Source organism: Stegostoma tigrinum, chromosome 15 (genome assembly GCF_030684315.1).
Source record: "Stegostoma tigrinum isolate sSteTig4 chromosome 15, sSteTig4.hap1, whole genome shotgun sequence".
Lineage (NCBI taxonomy): Eukaryota > Metazoa > Chordata > Chondrichthyes > Orectolobiformes > Stegostomatidae > Stegostoma > Stegostoma tigrinum.
The window spans coordinates 55,038,968-55,061,781 of record NC_081368.1 but is presented as its reverse complement, the minus strand read 5'-3'; the positions used below and the strand labels follow the sequence as shown (position 1 = coordinate 55,061,781).

The 22,814-nt window shown below is 38.5% G+C and overlaps 1 protein-coding gene across 3 annotated transcripts in view; it reads right to left on the bottom strand.

Moving 5' to 3' along the window:
• Positions 1-289: 289 nt before the first annotated feature.
• Positions 290-22,814, bottom strand: part of pcdh11 (protocadherin 11) — a 689,460-nt gene continuing 666,935 nt past the window's right edge. For all 3 annotated transcript variants that reach the window (XM_048544562.2, XM_048544563.2, XM_048544564.2), the window contains one exon: positions 290-4,286. In XM_048544562.2, the coding sequence (XP_048400519.2) occupies positions 3,895-4,286 (392 nt within the window). In that variant the 3' untranslated portion in view covers positions 290-3,894. The remainder of the gene's footprint in view (positions 4,287-22,814) is intronic.

The window sequence follows — 22,814 nt, the reverse complement described above, 5'->3', positions numbered from 1 at the left end:
ATTGTTTAATTGGTAGCCATGGCTATTGAATGGGCACAGTCTGTATGTATCTCTTTTGCGTGCGATTACCACCAAATTGCAATACAGAAATGAACTGAAATGGTCTAACCATAACCAACGATTTCAGTGACTTAAACCAGCACTCTCGCCTGCCTGTGTTAATCCTGTAGGGCCAGACTTACAAAAATGATCTTTTAGCAAACAATTAGAGCTTCTCCTCTTTATGAATTCAGGTTTTCTGCACTACATACTTAATATCAATCACAACACACATGTCCATGGAGTCACATTATTTATTTTGCAAAACATATTGAACAAGAGAGTGAAAGATGACAGTAAAAAGCCATGACTATTTTTAAAACAATATTTAAATGACAGTCCACAAGTAATCAATGAATTCGCAAACCTACCATTTTTTGTTAAATTAAAAATGTACAAATCAAATATTTTAGAGTAGCAACCCTTAAAGGACTGAAATCACACTACTTGTATCTCCTTTAAGGCATATGAGACATCTACTGTGGATTCCGGAATAGTTGCCTTGATCATTAGTTCACTACTAATTGCCGCATTTCGTCCCATATTATCTGATAGTGCTGCACATTATTGCCAACTTTTGTTCAATGTTGTTTTTCTTTTGCAGTTCTTGCTGCATATATTTGGTTATGCTAGTCAAATGCATGTGATTATTATCCCCTCAATGCACCATAACTCTCCCTGCAGAAAATGAAGTCGCTCCTTTCTTTTGGACAGATGCAAATACTAATTTTAAAAAAATACTGAAGGTGTGTCAGTCTTTCTTTCAAGGGGCCTCGAATACAAAAGATGTCAAGGCTTTCTAAAGTTTTTTGCTTGATCCCCATGTAGAGCACTGCATCCAGCTTTGGGCATGGTACCTCAGGAAGCTAACCTTGAAGGAAGGCAGTGCTCAGTCACCAAAGTGATATTGGAGTTGATAAGGTTAAATTAAGGGGACAGGCTGCATAGCCGAGGAACATTCTCTTGTGTGCATAAAAGAGTAAGTAACAATTTGATTGAGGTGTTTAAAATGATTAAATAATTTGATAAGCTACCTAGAGAGAAACTTCCAGCTGGTGGGCTAGTCCATAGGAAGGGAGGCACAACATTAAAATTAGAGCTAGAGCATTCAATATTGATATCAGGGAGCACTTCCTCATGTAAAGGGTAGACAAGACCTGGAATTTTCTCCCTCAAATAGGTGTTGAGGCTATGTCGATTGAAAATTTCAAAACTGATCAATTTTTGATAATTGTGTCAAGTGTTATGAAGCAAGGGTGTGTACATTACGTTACAGGTCATCTCTAGCTTAACTAAATGATGAAATGGGCTTCAGAATGAATAACCTATTCCTAAGTTTCTTCTACCTACTCGAATCTTGCTCTCACACTGCATAAGCATTCTCTATACATGTCAACAGATTTATATGGCAACTAATGTTTTCACTTGGTCTGGAGTAAGTCCCTGGAAAAGCTCCATTATGTAAGACTGAACCACCCCTAATCCTGATCCCCTTTGACACATTAAAAAGTGACAGCACAGACAAGAATACAGTGGATCAATAGAAAACAAACTTGGTTTAGGTACACAGATTTTATCAGCCTGGATGTGTACACTCAACCGAATGATTTCACTGGGGAGAGGTTTGTGTGCAACATCATTATAATCTCATTGTTGCCAGGGTTTGAGAGGGTGTAAAGAGAAGGAGTTTAAATAACATGAGAAGAATAAGGGCAAAAACATGAACAATTATATTGCAGCCAACAAATTTCCTCTTGTGATCAAGATCCTCAGTCTAGCCTGGTGCTAAGTTTTACTGGCATTTTCCAGACCAGTAATGGGATTTTGTAAAACATCTGCAGATCAACACAAAGCACAGTGAATAACATTGATGACTCTCTTTCTATCCCCTTCCCTAAACAAATTCTGCAAACTATTATTAATCTACAGGAAATTCATAGGCAATGTCAGTTCTGGAAGGGTTAACATTGTTTACTGTTAACATGCAATTTCAACTGTAATGCTTTGCACAAATAATAACAAATATTCCCATATCCTAAAGCTACCAGAACTACCAAGAAATACTTAAATTTTTTTCAACAAGACTGATTTTATTTTAATGCTCTTCCATCATTCAGTGATTAAAGTAACTGTTTAATTAGGTGACGCTCTTTTGCACACTGTAACTGCCTGTGATTTGAACAGATTACTGTGAAACAACATTTGACAAATTACAAAGCTACTTATACCCTCTGAGCACATAAACAGCACAATAAGCTTTTCCCACAATCCCCGTTTTATGGTGCAAAACCCCCCACATCTAATATACATAGCAACTTTCATTGTTTTACAAGCAATCATACAGCAGATTTATGCATTTTTTAATAGCTTTGAGTGACTAGTTAGCTAACTCTACATACAGTATCCGGAAGCAGAACTCCATAAAAAGTCTTTATGTTCGTCTTCCTTAATTTGCTAAATGCTTTCTGAGATTGTCATCTATCCAGAGTGTCTGGAAATTGTGCATGTTACCTGATTATAACATAATAACAAACAAAAGGCTTCTCCCTTTACGTCACAACATAGTAGCAAGCCATTTGGTATTAAATCTGAATTTCTGGGTGGCGAAGGTGGTTCTTCAATTCTTCAGTAAAATCTGCAGGTACAACTGGAGGATCAGTGTCAAACACTGTCCACTTTTCTCATCTAGCATAGCTGAAATAACCCTAGAGTATTCAGTTATAAGACACAGTAATGCTCCATAGAATTGAACAAATTATCTTGTGATAGGTAAGATTTGGATTTATAGGATTTCAGCAGATTGTCCTATAAGATTTTTTTAAGAAGAGCAATCTGTAGTTTAGTCTAATTCAGAATCAAACATACAATATAGAAATAGTATATCAGATCACTTCTAATTAACTATAAGTATATAAGCTTTATGTATAAAATGTATGTTGCATGTTTCAATACATTGACTTCAAACTACTCTACATATGGAATATGTGAGCTGCACACATAACAGCATTCAATCCTTTTCAAGTTAAAAACAAAACCCACTTTGTAAAGAATAAAGAATTAGGTGACTTAGGTGTAAAACACCCAGTACAACAGCATAAAGGCCTGGGCTGTTTGTTTCTCAAATCTGCTTGGCACTCTACAAAGTTGGAGTGCCTCTTTAATGTGAGGTTGTGCACTGTTTCAGGGAGGCTCATCATCGGGCAGTTAATAAGACTCAACAGTGTTAGCTTTCCTACTGCAAATGTTTGTTCCTTTTCCCTGAACAGAGGGGCAGTGACACAACTTAAAAAAGTCATCTAGTGCAGACCAGGTGTGTTCTGCAGTTTCTTTTATATATAAATAATGATTTACATAAATTATCACTCCACTGAGAAATGGCCTCCTTGCACTGCAAAGTACCAAGGAATTTCAGATTTTTGGCACTGATCAGGAGCAAGAGGGGTAAAACTGGCTTAAAAGATCAGTGAAAGCAAAACCTATAGTATTCATTCAGTCTGTTTTCTTGCTGGCATTTTCAGATTAGTGTCTGACATCATTAACTCCAGAAAGAAAGAGATGATTCTGGCTTGCCACTGAACTTCAGGATGGTAGTCCACAAAATTCAATCCTAAAAATATACCCACTTTTGTCATTCCACAACACAAACATTTATTTCCGGTGATTGTATTTAACAACACAGAGAAGCTGCCAATATACAGCTTTATACACAACTTATCTGAAAGGCCTGTCTTACTAAATGTATACAGATGTTTGCAGTCTTGTATATTTTGATGTATGGGCTCTACATGGACTAAAAGCTGTGACTATATACATCCTGGCTTCAAAACCACCCAAATGTTGCCTTGAGGTGCTTTTCTAAAGCTGGTGCTCACGGACATAGGGAGAGCTGTCACCTGACACTGAGCCCTGCTGGTTTGGCGTAAAGTTTGCCAGGGGAATGACCTTCACAGGATCCTCGTTGCTGCAGTGTCTTTCCGAGTTGCTGTACAATTGCTGTCTGCCACCGCCTTGGCTTTTGTCACTGTCATCCTTGTTGCTGGCTCTCCCCAGAGAATGCCTCCCCTCTGACCTGCCATTTCTGCCCCAGCTCTGCTGAAATCCAATAGACGGCAGGGGAGGATTAGGCTGCTGGTACTGGGTCAGCGATGGGGGCATCCAGCAGTTGTCAGAGTGACCGAGGACAAGACACTCCTGTGTGCAAGTCTCCGAGGCTTCAGGCAGCACTTTCTGAAGAGACACCTCGACACCTGCAACATAAAACACAAATAAATAATGAATCTGTTCAGCGGGTCCATGAGGAATAGATGCATTTCACTAATTCGTACAAAAGAACTGTCAGTTAAATCATCAAAAAAGAGAGAGGAAGGTACTATTGTGATAGTTGAAAATTTTGTAAAGAGAGAAGCCAATTAAATAGTGCTTCATGCCACCAAGAATTCTTTGTCATGTCAAGGTGGAAATGGACTGCTCTACATCACTGAGTATTTACACTTACAGATTTCCAGTAATATCAATTGTCTGCTCATATCATTTACATGTGTCGTGGCTTGGTGTCAAGTTTAATCAATCTTGCATTTGTTATTTACATATCTACACACTGTGGTGCTGGCAGTTTCCAGGACCAAGGTCATTTAAGATAGCAAACCAAACCCATCCACTCTAATTAGCAGAATTGCAGCTACTTGAATTAAACACAAGCTGGACAAGGAAAAATATGCTTCAAGTGTGGCCCTTAAAATGAACACACTCAGACATATGGGACTTAACATAGAACATAAAATTTGCAGCACAGAAACAGGCCCTTTGTCCCAGCAGGTCCATGTCAGTATTTCTACATATCCCATTCTAATTAAAATAATCCTGTCAACATATCTTTCAATTATTTCTTTTCCCTCATGCACTAGTCCAACTGCCCTAAATGCATCTAAGGCATTCACCTCCATAAGGCCGTAAATTCCACATGCAAACATTGGAGGCAAAGCTCTTTTACACTTTGAACAAAGAAGTTGCATCTGAATTCTTTATCACAATTATCTTAGGTTATCTGACAGTTATGACTCCTATATAAAATAGTACAATATATGCACACACAATTTTATTTTCCTCTTTCGCTGTCTTCTGGAGGTACCTCCCTAGACTCTCGCAAAGATCCAGGTTGCAAATGGTTTTCCTGTATTCTCACCAATAGGCCATTGCTCAACTAGGAGGCTGGGTAGTGAGCATTACCAAGATAGGTGGACTCCATGGGCATAACAAGTAAATCCAATTGCATCCAAAATCAACAGTTGGACTACCTATTCTACTGTTCATTCGTAAGGTTTGAAATTCTGCAGGTTGATTTTTGCAATCATGCAGCCTTCAGGCTAAAATTCAAGAAAAGACAATCATAAATATTGAAGTCTAAGGGAATAATTCACAACGGCTGCTCATCAACAATAAATTACTGTGCAATTATGGAATCAAATAATCATGGCTTCTATGCAGCAAAATAATTACTTATAACTCCTCATGAAATTATGTGACATTAGCTTACGCTGCATTCATGTTTGTATCCAGAATATTTTAGCTATACATCAGTTTGTTAATGACTGGAAGATTACAAATGTGAAAATCCAAATGCAGCAGTAGTCAGTAGCACTGTGATGGCATTACCTATAGAGACAAGTGCTATTTACCCTGTACCAATGACAACATTGTTCCAGTATGAAAGACTCAGAGTGTGATAGTTTCTGGGATATAGCTGTCTAGTTTTTAAAGTTTTCTCCAGCACTATATGACCTTCAGTCCAATGTTCAGGTTGTCATAATGAGCTTGGCTCCTCAGGCTGGTGTGTTACGAACAGAATATGTCAGTAGCCAGATGACCTCTTGTGGCATTACTCAGGGACAAAATTAAATTAGGTTTTTGAAAGTCTTTCTTAGTGTAACTGATTCTGTTTGCACCATACTTAAATTCTAATTCCCTTTGTCCAGATTTTATATTTGTTTGTCAATCTACATACTTTCTGCTTTTCCGCTTCTGTATCTTTGCATAAGATACTGAGACACTAATAAAAAACTGCAAATCAAATTCCTCTGGCAGGCCTTGTGCAGAAGAGACTTAAAATACAGAATTGATGTAAAAATTTAATCATTGTATGAAAGAACAGCAGAATATATAAATGTCATGGAGGTGGGAAGAAATTTTATTTGAAAAAAAATCACTGCTAGTACTTTTAACTAATGAAACACCCTGGTATCAGGTGGAATGATGTTTTCATACCTCACCAAGAAGGAACATTTTAAAATAATTTCAACAATTTGAAGACTGAGTGAACAATATGTGATCTTAATTTTATACCCTGCCCAATTTTGCTCTCCAGCGAAATCATTGAGGAATATGGGTCAGAGTGTGAAATTGGTGTTCCACTTGATTCAGTAAAATTTTGACCTGGAAAGTTTGGTTCAAATTGCTCACCCCAGTTTTTGAAGTATTCATAAAAAGGCTTAAAACTAGAAATTTGATATTCTGACATGTGCCAATAAATGTAGCAAACTGGGAACAGGTAAAATTATAACAGTTCTGTGAGGACGTAGAATTTGAAGGGAATTCCAAATGAGTAAATGGTCAGGAATGTGCAATGTGTCACAATTGATTCTTTTTGTTTAATAAGAGATTACTGGTAATAATAATTTGTACCTGCCATTGCTAAATATGGAAGGCAAAGGATGGAAAATTATAGGCCGATTATCCTAACCTCAATAGTTGGTAAAATTCGAGAATCCATTGTTAAGGATGAGATTTCTAAATTCCTGGAAGTGCAGGGTCAGATTAGAACAAGTCAGCACGGATTTAGTAAGGGGAGGTTGTGCCTGACAAACCTGTTAAAATTTTTTGAAGAGGTAACAAGTACGTTAGACCAGGGAAACCCAGTAGATGTTATCTATCTAGACTTCCAAAAGGCCTTTGATATGATGCCTCAGAGAAGGCTACTAAGCAAGGTGAGGGCCCATGGTGTTCGAAGTGAGCTACTGGCTTGGATTGAGGATTGGCTGTCTGACAGAAGGCAGAGAGTTGAGATAAAAGGCTCTTTTTCGGAATGGCAACCGGTGACGAGTGGTGTCCCGCAGTGTTCAGTGTTGGGGCCGCAGCTGTTCACCTTATACATCAATGATTTGGATGAAGGGACTGGGGGAATTCTGGCGAAGTTTGCCGATGATACAAAGATAGGTGGACAGGCTGGTAGTACTGAAGAGGTGGGGAAGCTGCAGAAAGATTTAGACAGTTTAGGAGAGTGGTCCAGGAAATGGCTGATGAAATTCAATGTGAGGTTTTGCACTTTGGAAAAAAGAGTACAGGCATGGACTATTTTCTAAATGGTGAGAAAATTCGCAAAGCAGAAGTACAAAGGGATCTGGGAGTGTTGGTCTAGGATTCTCTCAAGGTTAACTTGCAGGTAGAGTCCGTAATTAAGAAAGCGAATGTAATGTTGTTGTTTATCTCAAGTGGGTTGGAATATAAAAACAGCGATGTGCTTCTGAGGCTTTATAAATCTCTAGTTAGGCCCCATTTAGAATACTGTGTCCAATTTTGGGCCCCACACCTCAGGAAGGACATACTAGCGCTGGAGCGTGTCCACCAGAGATTCACACCGATGATCCCTGGAATGGTAGGTTTAATGTATGATGAACGGCTAAGGATCCTGGGATTGTACTCATTAGAGTTTAGAAGGTTGAGGGGAGATCTAATAGAAACTTACAAGATAATGTATGGTTTAGAAGGGGTGGATGCTAGGAAGTTGTTTCCGTTAGGCGGGGAGACTAGGACCCGTGGGCTCAACCTCAGAATTAGAGAGGGTAAATTTAAAACTGAAATGAGATGACATTTCTTCAGCCAGAGTGGTGGGCTTGTGGAATTCATTGCCACGGAGTGCAGTGGAGGCCAGGACATTTGATTCCCTCAAGGCAGAGATCTACAAATTCTTGATCTCAGAAGGAATCATGGGCTACAGGGAGAGTGCAGCGAAGTGGAGGTGAAATGCCCATCAGCCATGATTTAAATGGCGGAGTGGACTTGATGGGCCAAATGGCCTTACTTCCACTCCTATGTCTTATGGTCTTATGGTCTAATATATGTTTTATATACATATTATCAAACTTCACTCTTACCTGAAAAAAACTTTGTGAAAGGAAGTTGCAAGTGAGAAAGCTTGCTAACAAGGAACATTTGAAAGCACTTTGAGAAAGACAGAGAGTGAAATGAAGCATTTAATGGTAATAAGAAAGTATACCCTAGCGGAATGCACTACTAGAGAGCGGACTCCTGGTGGATAATGAAAATTTCTGGATAATTTGAGTGTGTCTGAATTTTCCTAACAGCATATATGGTACAGCTGCTATTAAGAAGAAATTGAGCAGAGTGCTGACAACAAAGGAAGCACTGCACAGATTCTACTCATTAAGGAAAGAGAATGCAATAAAAATACCTAAAGTGGCTGTGCAAGTCAATGTTGTCTCTCTCAAAAATCTGCTCAATAATCTGGGAGGGGGATAATTAGAATTTGAATAATAATCAGGGCACTATATAAATAAAAACAGTGCCTCAGGGTGATATTAGCTCGTAGATAAATACCAAAAGGTTATTATAATAATATATTTTAAAAGAAAACAAGAACCACACTAATAGATCATGCTTCTAAAGCTTTACATTCTGTTAAATACATAATGGCTTGAGTAACATTTATAACCAAAAGGAGGTTGAGCTGTTTAATATTTGGTGAATATCCTGACTCTTGTGCATTGGTGTGTTCACTCAGCATTGTTTTATGGTGCCTTTCATCTGTAAATGTGATGAAAATTTGATAAGAAATCAATGTGAATTGCATGCAATGAAGGGCTATGATCAGTTGGAATTCTGAAAGGCCCATGCATTATACATTGCCATTACAGCAGATCTCACTCTCAAAACAACAGCTCCACTGCCCTCATCATATGATACAGTGGCTTCATACCAGCATAAAAATGAAACATTACATTCTTTCTGTGGCAAAGATTTAATACCATTGCAAAATCTGTATTGATAATGCCTATATCTTTGTCAACAAAACAGTCAGAGCAGTACGAGGGAGAAATAAAATCGATACATATTAAAATGCATGAAATATAGGTAGCAGCAGGAAATTGAGCCTTCCCCAAGAGTTAAAACAGGCATTTCCTGCATGAAATTAAATGAATAGAATTGTTTCTGTCTCTTTTTCTGGCCTTCGTCAAGTTTCTCGATATAATATTGATGCTGATAGCTTTCCCCAAGGAATAACACCTCATTCATTGACTTCAAAAGCAAAATTAAACTATTCCAACTGATTTTATTCAGAATTAATGCAGACATGACTGATGAGTTAAACTTAACTTGGCTTGGTACTCGGATTGGACACCATTAGAAAATTAGGAATTAAGTGAAGGACTAATTCTAAGCATCAAAGATAATGTGCTACTAACGGGTTAGGTCCCCAGTGTGAGCAGAAATGAAAAGGAACTCTGAAAAATGTCACAGAGGACATTTAAAATGTGTAACCTTTTTGTTATTATAATTTTTTGATGCAGTGCGTATTATAATGAAATATGATGTTCTGTTGCACTATTCTGAAGGTACTCGGATGTCAATAATAGACCTGAGATCCTAGCCAGCTCTGTACTATTCAATATAAGGAATTTTAATCTAAAACAAATGGACAGGTTTGAGTCAAATAAGTGAAATGGGGTTAAAGGCAGAAAAGCTGTCACCCTGATGGCTTGCATTCTAGGATCCTAAAAAATAAGTAGCTACAGAGATTGTGGATGCCTTGATTGTAATTTTCCAAAAATCATTGGATTCTGGAGAAGTACCAGGGGATTGGAGAAGTACCAGGGGATTGGAAAACTACAAACGTTACATATTTATTCAAAAAAGGGAGACGAAATAAGTCGTAACTATATGCCAGTCAGCCTAACATCTATTGTTGGGAAAGTATTGAAATAAATTACTAAGGAAGGAATTGCAGAACATTTGGAAAATCATAACCCAATCAAGTAAAGTCAGTATGGCTTCATGAAAGGGAAATCATTTCCGACTAAATTATTAGAGGATTCCTTAACCAGAATAGATAGAGCAGAGCCAGTAGATGTGTTGTATTTGGAATTTCAAAGGCACTTGACAAGGTACCTCTGAAAACGTTGTCATAATAGCCCACGGTGTTGAAGCTAGCATATTGGCATGCATCAAGGATTGGCTCACGGGAAGAAAACAGTGAGTGCGGATAAGGGTCTTTTCTCCCCCGTTCGGTGATCTGTACCAGTGAGGTTTCACAGTGTTCAGTGCTGGGAGCATAATCTGTGTGTATGTTAATGACTTGGAGGAAGGAAGTGAATGAACTTTAGACGAATTTGCAGATGACACAAAAATAGGTGGAAAGACAAGTTGTGAGAGGAATACAAACAGTATACAGGGAGATATTGATAAATAAGTGGGCAAAACTTTCAAAAGGAGTATAATGTAGGATAATGCAGAGGAAGAACAATTTTGGAAGAGAGAGCAAAAGAACAGAGTATTAATTTAATAGAAAGAAACTGAAGAAAGCAGACAGGCAAAGGGACTTGGGGGTTACTTGTGCATGAAACAAAGAAAGCTAGCACACAGGTGCAGCAGGTAATCAGGAAGCTTAAAAAAATGGCCCTTATTTCAAAGGGGTTTGGAGTGTAAGAGTAGGGAAGTCTTACTGCAACTGTACAAGGCTCTGGTGAGACAACATCAGTAGAATGATTTCTGGTATGAAGGGATTGTCCAACAGGCAAAAATTATTAGATTGAGACTCTACACACAGGAGTTTAGAAAAATGAGAGGTTATCCCATTGAAACATATGGGATTTTTAATGGCTTGACAGCATAAATGCTGGGAGGATGTTTCCCTTTATAAGAGAGCCTAGGACCAGAGGCCATTGTCTCAGAATAAAGGGGCATCAATTTAAGACTGAGATAACTAGGAATTCTCGCCTTGTCTCCTGCTCCTCTGATGTTGCCTGACCTGTTGTGTTCCTCCAGCTCCACGTCGTATCGACTCTGACTCCAGCATCTGCAGTTTTTACGATCTCCTTGGACCCAGGCATCTGGGTCAGAGGTAGCACACTACCACTACATCACAGGAGCCCACAACGATCTGAATTTAAAGCTGCTTTTGGGAATGGCGTACATGACAATTACCATCCATTGTTATCTGGTTCACTAATGCTCAGTAGGGATGGACATCTATCATCCTTATCCAGTTTGATGTTCATGTGACTTCAGACATACAGCAATGTGCTTGACACTTAACTGAAATGATCTGGCAAGCTACTCACTCCAAGAGTAATAAGAGACGGGCAGCAAATGCTGGCCTAACCAGAGATGCCTACATCCCTTGGAAGAATTTTTAAAAATGCACACTGTGAATTCATGATGTGTGGTTTGATTTCATTGATGTGGACAGTTATCTGCAGTGTATCTTCAACAAACATTGTGAGCTTTGCTATAGTAGCACTAATGATGGATAGCCACCTCGGATGTGAAATTCTTCTGGCTGACAATTTCAATGTTTTTGTGAGAATTACAAACATAAATTATTTCATACCCTTAATATTAAGGTTAAAATTCTGATAGTTTGGTAAGAATGATAGGACACAGGAGGACAAGCAGAAATCATATCTATCGAACTTCTGTACATGGAATGCGTGCAAGACAAGCTTGTAACAGAAGCCACATCTCACAAGTGAAGAAACAGTGTAATAAATTAACGCATATTAACACGGTGCTATGTAAACAACACACTAAGAATGAAACCATCAAACTAAGTACACATTGGCGGGGGGGGGGGCGGAGCGCAGGGGATAAAGAGCAACCTCAATGTACAAGCATAAATTATTGTGGTTGAATTTCATGAGACTGGCGGTCAGGATATGCACACACAGTCTATGTATTGAACCTCTGATTGCAGTGCTCAAAACTACAGCGACATTCATTCGTATGAATGAAAGCTAACTTTTCTCAAAGTCACTGCTCCAAAGCAAGTTATTAATTTTGAGAGCTGAGACAGGAAATTGGAACACTTTGGCAAATAGTCTTCCAGCGAAGTCAGACAGAAAGGGTTACCCCACACCGTCAGGGACTTAATCTTGTTGCAAGGCAAGTGTATTTGCAATAAAACTGCTATTGATATAATGATGCCTTTATTTCTTCTGTCAACAAAATCTTGTCATGTGTTCTGCATTTGGATAATTATGGTTAACTTTGCATAGCAAAATTATCCCCCAAAAATGCATCCTCTTTTGCACAATATGAAGACTTTTGTGACCAGAAGGTTAATTATTAATTTTTTCAAGCAAGTAGGTAATTCTGTATTGAAATACTCATAAGAATTCAGGACTACATAACTGACGCAATGTAAACATATCCTCTCAGTAAGAGATAATGGGAACTGTAGATGCTGAAGAATCCGAGATAACAAAGTGTGGAGCTGGATGAACACAGCAGGCCAAGCAACATCTTGCAAGCACAAAAGCTGACGTTTTGGATGAAGAGTCTAGGCCCGAAACGTCAGCTTTTGTGCTCCTAAGATGCTGCTTGGGCTGTTGTGTTCATCCAGCTCCACACTTTGTTATATCCTCTTAATAAATCAGGTTTCGTAATTTTTCCATCCAATTTTACCAAATTTTAAGCAATTGTAGAGATGGATAAAAAGAAAATCTGTGAGAATTTAAATATATTTTTTGAATGCAACAGCAATCTTGGAATTAGCCAACTAATCCAGACTGGTAAAAACAGGCAGTCTGCAAAATACAAATTGTAAATTAAACAGTAGCTTGTGAATGGTGCTGTATGAAATGTTGTTTTTGTCTTGATAATTCCCCTCTTTAGTCATTCAGCACTGAATTACATTGTACTATGAAATAAGTTCTATGAAATCACACTGATCACATTTTACAACACATCAAATTGAAACAAGAGTAGATTCTTCCCCTTGAGCACGTTTTGTCATTCACTAAGGTGATAATTTCCTTTCTGTGATTTGGATCGTACACCATGCTCAGAATGGCTTTAGTTCATCATAGAATAGGCTAGTATATAGAAGAAAGATAAGTTTCAAAGGCAAAGGAGCAGAACATTCCCCTATCCCCCAAAAGCTGATTGAAATTTCACTACAAATTTTACAATAACACTCAAGAACATAAGAACTAGCAGTAGGAGTCAGTAATACAGGCCCTGGAAGCTGCTCTGCCATTTAATTCAATCATGGCTGATCCCATTGCACCTCATCTCCACTTCCCTGCCTGTTCCTCATGACCCTTTAATCTATCACTGATTAAAAATCTGTCTACTTCCTCAAATTGACTCAATTCCCCAGCCTTCAACCACACTCTGGGGTAATGGGTTCCACAGATTCATGACCCTTTGACAGCAATAATTTGACATGTGATAATGGGAACTGCAGATGCTGGAGAATCCAAGATAATAAAATGTGAGGCTGGATGACCGAAGATGGAGAGTAAAGAAGATAGGTGGAGAGAGTGTAGGTGGGGAGGTAGGGAGGGGATAGATCAGTCCAGGGAAGACATCTTCGGTCCGCCTCCCCCTCTCTCCCTATTTATTCCAGAACCCTCACCCCATCCCCCTCTCTGATGAAGGGTCTAGGCCCGAAACGTCAGCTTTTGTGCCCCTGAGATGCTGCTGGGCCTGCTGTGTTCATCCAGCCTCACATTTTATTATCTAATCATTTGACATGCTCTCTTTTTTAAATTTGCCACACAGCCTAAAACGATGACTCTGTATTTGAACTTTGCACTATATTCCATGGAGTTGAGGAAACATATTTTATTGTCACTATTACCCAGCTAGGCTCACGCATTGCTCTGTCAGATGTTGTCTCCATTTTTCCAGTCACAGCCTTCAAAACTCGACTTGACCTGCCTATATCCACACAGGCCTAATATCACTGACTAAGTCATGATGACTTTAATCGCAGTATCCCCTCCCATGCCCATAATCCAGCCAGAGAATTCTGGATTCCCAGTTCATTTTTTTTTAATGGATTCCTTTTCTTTCTCTCTTTTGCCATTCACCTCACATTCATTTCTTGCCTGGAAATGGATCTGTCAAATCAGAAAATTTCCTAACTGGAGCTTTCTCCCTTAACGGTGAAAATCTGGTCTAAGTTTTGTGCAGAAGGTAACTTTGTGAACACTAGTACACTCAAATAATTGCAGATGTAAAGGTTAGTGAGAAATACAGGCTTAAAGTAAGACAAAGGGAAAGAGTCAGAAAAAAGAGTCAGACATAAAGAAATGGGGATCAAAAATATGAGCAAATTATGGGCAGAATGAAGTGATATATTTTCAATATTATCACTTACTGAGGATTATGGTAAATTAATATTGTTGCTGTCTTACATGAATAAATATTACATCAGCTTCTGTCTAATGTTGTGTCTGCTTTTGTACTGAGGGCAAACACAGTGAACAATTCAATTCTTTTTACTCGACATATTATGCTGATAATATCCATGAGCTTTGATCTATAAAAAGACAATGACTAGAAAATACAAAGCCCAAGTCTAAGTCGAACAAAATTTGCCTTTTAACATTGACTCAGAGCCTGTTATTATCAGTACTGATCAGCGTGGAGAAGCCTGGCCAATGTGTTAAGAGTTAAGCATTATTTACATTCCACCAAAGTATAGAATAAGTTCAAAAGAAAACTAACCCATTATGATCAATTCTTTAACATTTACAACTGGAAATTGCTGTTTTCTGGAATAGATCATCTCAGTAACACAGATATTACATGGGGAGTAGCATACGGATCAATGTTGGGCTCACCATTATTTACAATATCAATGACTTGGATGACAATATTGAAGGTACTGTCACCACGTTGGCAGAAAGTACAAAAATAGGTGAGGAGGCAAGTAGCGAGGGTGATACAATGCATGTACAGAGGGATAAAAACAGGTTAGGGTCTAGATTTTTTAAAAAACTTGGCAGATAGGTTATAATATGGAAAATTGTAAAGAGATTGCGGGACAGTGCAGCACAGAGTGATGTGAAGATCCTTGTGCATGAATCATGAAAAACTTGCATCCAAGTTCAGCAGGCTACAAGGAAGACAAATGCACTGTTGGCTTTTATTTCAAAGGGAATAAGGTATAAACACAATACAATGTATTAGCCTAATTAAACTAGAACCCAGAGCCATTTTGGGCCTCTTTTCCAAGGGTATGTACACTGGCACTGGAGGCAGTCCTGAGAAGGTTCACCATAGGTGATCCCAGAAATAAAGGGATTTTCTTAATAAGAGAAGTTCAGTGGGTCGAGCTATGAATCATTTGGGGCTCCACAGAGAAGATACCATGAAGTTATTTCTCATGATGGAAGAATTTAGGTTCAAAGGGTAGAGGATTTCTATTCACCTGAAAAGTGGAGGATTTTTTTTCCTTCCAGAAGGTAGTCAATCTGTGGAATTCTTCACTAAATATCCAGTAAAAACACACCACCTAGGAAAACTGGGTTGTCAAGTATATTCAAGGCTGAGATAGACAGATTTGTAATTATTAAGGGAAGCAAGTATTATGGGGAAAGGCGTGAAAGTGAAGTTGAGGATTATCAGTTCAGCCAATGTCTCATTGTGTGGCAAAGCAGACTCAATTTGTTTCTAAGTCTTTGGCCAAAAGAATAAATTAAACTGAACATTAAGACAGCTAGAAGTTTATTTCTATGTTGTTTACTTTGACCTGATTTACTACTCAAAAGTGAATTCTTACAGCTGCAGTCTGCCATAAGTCTAAATATTGCACTTTGAATTGACTTAATTATTGCAATGAAGCAGTGACTGCAATTGCTATTTTGCTAGTTTCCTCAGCAGTACCCAACAGTGCAGCAGATCCCTGCCTGTTCAGCAGGTCAACAAAACGTTTTTTTAAAAAAGCCCCAGTTCTGAAAGGAATGAACCAAACGCATAATGAGATAATTTGGTGGTTTGAAATCTAAAGACAGCTGTCTATTACGATGCCGAGAAGTTCCCAATGTGGTATTTGTAATCTCCCTTTTGAGGTATTTTGATAAAGATCATTTTGAATTTTGCTTTATCTCGTAATTAGTATCCATCTTTCAGTGCTATTATTTTGATGGACCTGTGCAATAAACACTTTCTGAACAATTCATCTTAAACAGCACCAATACTGCAAAATGATGTTCAATTTCCCAAGTCTTGTCACAATGCTGTCCTCCTACCTCATGACAGAAATGTAAAGTACTATCATTTTGCTTATGATGTCTAAAACATTATTTTGGCCATATCCTGCATTCATCATCAAAAACAACATTTTTATGGTAGAATCTTTGAGTTATGAATCTTCATCGGGGCTGATGATTCTCTGATGTGTCTTGTAATGTCACTACTTACGTGAAACCCAATCTCCATGGCTTGCCCAGTACTACATGTTCAGATGTCTTTCATCTGCTTTTATGTGCAAAAGGTTATTTGAAAGATAATCAAAGGGCAGGTAATGAGCAGTTCCAGTGATCAAGTCACAAACAGCTCCTTCTCCGAGTTTCATTGACTGGGAAGATCCCAGTTATTTTGTGTGTTCAGCAAAACGTCACAAGAGACTCCAGAAATGTCACAGCACACCTGGGTCACAAAAATAAATGAGGCCAGGGTTCCCACTCGCTATTCAGCAATCCCTACTGGCAATACATCGATGTTTGGATGCCAGATGAGGACAGGATTGGTCTCACTGTGAGGCCCTTCACAGCTGGCGATATTAACTGTGAAGACTCATATGAATAATAGCCACGCAATGAGGTACCAGGAGATAATAATCCTGCATGGCCATAACCCTCAATACCTTCAGGAGAAAGAAGAAGGGAGAAAAACCTGAAATTTAAAAATACGAGAATGTCTTATCAAGGTAAAGAAGTGCACATTAAAATGGCTGTACTCATTTTTCTATCAATTTTCAAAATTATTTTAATAGGGATTTATATTTGTGTCAACTTCCCCTACAACAAGATTTTATTTTGTGAAGTGCATTCTCAGATTCACTTTAATACAATTCAAATGTTATGAAGGGTGACTGAGGTACATCCAAATCCCATTGAGTTGGGCTATATGTGGGAAACAGAAGAGCTGAATATCTGCCCTCCCAAGATGGTTCAAAACAAAGTTCCTGCTGTTGCAACAGAAGCCCGTCTTCACGTGTTAATATTTATTTTAAAGAATTTTTTTCTTTATACACTCATGCATACTACACACATCTTTTACATTAATGAAATCAAATTAGCACACCACTAATAAATAAGGTGCAAAGTATTAACCAATTAAACTAGTAGCTGATCAACACTTTCATAGAAAGGTGACTGGACTCTGCTTTCTCTCCACAGATGCTGCAAGACCTGCTGAAGTTTTCCAACAATTTCTGTTTTGGCTTCGACATATTCCTATCATTTGACTGAAGTGATGAATTTACAGTGCTGTTGATTTAATTTTTAACATAGCAAATAGGTGCTTCCAAACTGTTGTATAGTGCAAAGAACAAATCAAGAAATTAAAGTAAATCGATACCTGCAACAAGAAGTTTCAAAGATAGTAGGAATTGCTGATGCTGGAGTATCTGAAATAACACTGCGTGAAGCTGCATGAATGCAGCAGGCCAAGCAGCATCGAGGAGCAGCAAAGTTGACGTTTCAGATCAAGACCCTTCTTCAGTACTCAAAAAGACAGCAACATTATATCATACGAATCAAAGGTAGCTTTTCTCAAAAAGTAACAGCGCCAAAGCAAGTTATTAATTTTGAGAGCTGCGACAGTAAATTGGAACACTTTGGCAAATAGTCTTCCAGTGAAGTCAGACGGAAAGAGTTACCCCACATGGTCAGGGACTTGATCTTGTTGCAAGGCAAGTGTATTTGCAAGGAAACTGCTATTGAAATAATGATGCCTTTTTTTAATCAACAAAACCTTGTAATGTGTTCTGCATTTGGATAATTATGGTTAACTTTGCATGTTTCACAGTGCAATATAATTCAGTGCTGAATGACTGAAGAGGAGAATTATTAAGACAAAAACAACTTTTCATGTAGCACCATTCACAAGCTACTGTTCAGCTTACAATTTGTATTTTGCAGACTGCCTGTCTCTACCAGTCTGGATTAGTTAGTTAATTACAAGATTGCTGTTGCATTCAGTGACATTCAGGAAATATATTTAAATTCTCACAGATTTGCTTTTTATCTATCTCTGCAATTCCTTAAGATTTGGTAAAATTGGATGGAAAAATTATGAAGCCTGATTTATTGAGAGGATACGTTTACATTGCTTCAGTTATGTAGTCCTGAATTCTTATAAGCATTAGACTTTTCAATACAAAAATACCTACTTGCTTGAAAAATTTAGTAATTTGCCTTCTGGTCACAAAAGTCTTCATATTTTGCAAAAGAGGATTTTTTTTTGGAGATAATTTTGCTCTGCAAAGCTACCCATAATTATCCAAATGCAGAACACATTACAAGGTTTTTTGAGAGAAAAAAAGAGCATCATTATTTCAATAGCAGTTTTATTGCACATAAACTTGCCTTACAACAAGATCAAGTCCCTGACAATGTGGGGTAACCCTTTCTGCCTGGCTTCCCTAGAAGACTATTTGCCAAAGTGTTCCAATTTACTGTCTCAGCTCTCAAAATTAATAACTTGCTTCAGAGCAGTTACATTTTGAGAAAAGCTAGCTTTCATTCATACAATATAATGTTGCTGTAGTTTGGAGCACTGAAGAAGGTTCTCGACCCAAAACGTCAACTTTCCTGCTCTTCTGATGCTGCTTGGCCTGGTGTGTTCATTCCAGCTTCACAGGAAGTTTCAAGTTCTTGATTAAAAATAGCAGATGGCCAGCAATATTCTAGCATATTCTAACTTGTTCTGTGTTCCTTTTTTTGTTTGGTGTGTAGTTTAAAACATTTTCTCACATTACAATAACAGGCTAAGCCCATGCAACTTATTTCTTGCAATTTATTGTGCTGGGAAGGTGGCAATTTTACATCGAAAACCAAAGACCTCACCTCAAATCCCTGAGAAAATCTTTCTAAGGCCAGCACTAAAGCAGCTAAAGGAAGCGAGTAGCATTGCTATGCCATTCCAAAAATGGTCCTACTAGAACATCATCGAGTGAATGGCTAAGAGTATTACTTCTCAAACCAATTCAATCAACTGAACTAAACCCCTTAAAATTAGTATATTAGCTTAAGTTCTTTTTTGTAACTTGTTTCACGCAGTGGATGCACAGATAGTATGATGTATTAAAACTTCTTCCATCTCTGACAGCATGAATTTGAAATTGGTCCAAGGTATGCCTACCCTTTCCAACAGCTGTTAAAGACTGGAAGCTCATTTTGGTCTGACAGCTGTCCTCAGCACAGCGCCCTCCAATATCAAACTAATTGAGCTCAAAAATCTTGGGACATTGGATCAACATAGCAAGGGAAAAGTCAAAAGCGTTTAAATATTCAAGTCATGATAGGCTTAAGGCATTAATTATACATTAAAAAGAGACATTTTATGTCTATAAATTTGCCATTCAGCTGGTTATTTTGTTAACGTATTTTATTAGTCGAACATACAGTGTAAAATGACAGAGAATACAACATGCATTCAGATAGTATTGTATGGAAACATGCAGGATTACATGATGCCACGATTGATGTTTTAAACTCATCAGAAGTTGATTTTTTTCTCTCTGTGTTCACTGGTGTTAAAGTCTTTATGTTCATTTGTACAACATCAAGAGGTGTGAAGTGTTTGAAGCCTCTGTTATTGATGCTTTAATGATTTATCTAATTAACACTTTTATAGGGTTGTAGAAAGAGCAGTTTCTTTTTTCAGACATGGTAGTGTGATGACTGTTTTGTTTTATTTCCAACCAGTTCCATACACACCATTAAGTCTATATAGTTCATTGGTTTTCATTTATGTACATGGTGAATGAGCGTAGAAGAGCCATGAGTCAAGTATGAGTTGACACTGGAGGGAATGAGGAGCCATTGTGTGTGAGTTGGGAACATGAGTTGCCAATTTAATATTCACTCATTGAACAAGGCATTGTTATCTTGCCAGTATTTATTACCATTCCCCATTGCCTTTGAGAAGGTGGTGGTGAGCTTCATTCTTGAACTGCTGCAGTCGATGTGCACAATGCTGTCAGGGAGGTGGAGGCTGTAGATGTTTGTGAGTGTGATGCCAATCAAGTGGGCTGCTTTATCATGGATGGTGCTGAGCCTCTTGAGTGTTGTTAGAGTTGCACCCATCCAGGCAAGTAGGGAGTAATCCAATACACTCCTGACTTGTGCCTGTAGATAATGGACAGTCTGTGGGGAGTCAGGAGGTCATTTACTTGCTGCTGTATTCCAAGCTTCTGGCCTGCTCTTGTAGCCACTGTGTTTATGTGGTGAGTTCAGTTGAGTTTCTAATCAATGATAATCCCAAGAATGTTGATATTGGAGGGTTCAGTGATGGTGACACCATTGAATGTCAAGGGTCAGTGGCTAGATTGTCTACTACTGGAGATGGACATTCCCTGGTACTTCCCAGTTAGTTGTCATTTGTCATCTCAAACCTAGATATTGTCCAGCTCTTTTTGCAGTTAAACATGGACTGCTTCAGCATCTGAGGAGTCACAAATGGTGCTAAACATTGTGCAGTCATCAGCGAACATCTCCGCTCCTGACCTTGTCAATGGAGGGGAGGTCATTGATGAAGCAGCTGAAAATGTTTAGGCCTAGGTCAGTATCTTAAAGCAGTAATGAGGTCAAGAGCCAAGTGGCCCTCATGGATTCAAAATTGGGCACCACTGAGCAGATTGCTGAGTGGGAACTGCTTGGTAGCACTGTTGATCACACTTTCCATGCATGGCAGCTTACATGAAATGGGAGCTATACAGTGCTAAGGGGGTGGGGGCAAGGCTTTGGTGGACTCTCCTTCTGAACCCTTCCCCTTGCTTGAGATATTGTGACCCTCAGATTAAATCATCACCAATCGTCTCTCTCTAAAGAGAGAGAAACTCTACAGTCTAGTTACACTGGAACTTCACATTTTCATTAACTGAGGTGCAGGGCTACAGTTAAAAAGCATGGAAGTCAGACCAGGTCAGTTGATCTTCCAGACAGCTGGAAGAAAAATATAAATTGCTGGAGAGAAAGTGGAGTCAACGCTTCAGTCCAGTAACCCTTGTTCAGAATGGTTTTATTTTATTCCAGAAATTTCGGCATGGATGCAATGGGCTGATTGACTTCATTTTATGCTATATCCCATTCTATGACTTGAAGAACCATTTCTTCACAATTCTAGCATTGCCTTAGTATCAGAGTGCTAGTCTCAATTGTGTGTCCGACTCTGAGTATTGTGTGAACATGCAGTCTAAGAGGCGATGCTATAAATAATCAAAAATGACATTTGTCCCACATCTGTCATCAAAGTTAGCCCTGAGTTCTAATGCTGATCCTGTCTGTAAAATGTATAGAATGACACAAACTTCAATTTATTAAGACATCTAAAACAAATTCCCCATTTCCAGATAATTAATACTTTCCGCATAACTTGTACAAAACATAAATGTTCTTAGAAATTCTGAAGTATTTCAGAACTTCTGTAAATAAAAGCAAAACACTGCAAATGTTGGAAATGTGAAATAAGAACACCAAGTGCTAAAAATGCTCACCAGGTTCAGCTACAACTTTGGAAAGGGAAAGAGAGTTAATGTTTCAAGACAAATATAACTTGAATATTAGTAAAGAGTACATAGTCTGACAGCACCAGTGTGAGGGAATGCAGAATGATTGTTTGGGGAATTTGATTTAAATTGGAGGGGGAAAAGGCACTCTAAATAAGGTTTCTTGCAGGGAGTTGAGCTTGCTCTTAAGCAAGTTCAGTGAAGTGGTGGGGAGATGTTCCTTTAAGAACAACTATTGTTACAAACCCTATCTGAGTTAGGACATTTTTTTTTCTTTTTTTAGAACAACCAGCGCAAGAAAAAATAAATTTATTGTAAAAGGTACAAAGCTAAGATTAAGACATGGCAGGGCGCTCCACCACTTGGAATGTCCATCCTGCGGCATTTGGGGAGCTGTGGTCACTTCATACGGCCTAGATAGACGTGTCACCTAATGCACAAGTTTGAGTCATAGGTTTAGGAGCTTTATTGGAGGCTGTAATCACTGTGACAGAAAACAACATGGATAGTGTGTGCTGTGAAGTGGTCACACAGCAGGGTAGGGACTTGTAGGCAGATAGGGAACAGGTAATTGCCAGGCAAAGACAGCCACGCAAATAGTCCAGGAGTACCTCTGTTTCCAGCTTTGGATACTGATTAAGGTATTACTTCCTCAGAGAGGTGAAGCAAGTGCCAAGCACAGAGCATCACATATAGACCAGCTGTTTAAGAGGAAAGGAAAATGAGTGGGAGAGCAGGAGCGGTGGTGAATTCATTAGCTAGAGGAACAGACAAGCATTTCTGTGGCCAGAAATAAGATTCCAGCATAGTAAATTGCTTCCCAAAGTAGACAGTACAAGATGTGCGGTGAGGATTCTAAAAGAACTTGCAGAGAGATATAGCCATTTTAATAGAAAGGGAAAAATCTTGACAGCTGGAATGTAGTGTGCAGGATAAGGTGAGGTTATGTACTTTGATAGGAAGAATAGAGAAGCTGGGAAAGGTGGACCTACAGAAACTATAGCGCAGAGTTTTGGGA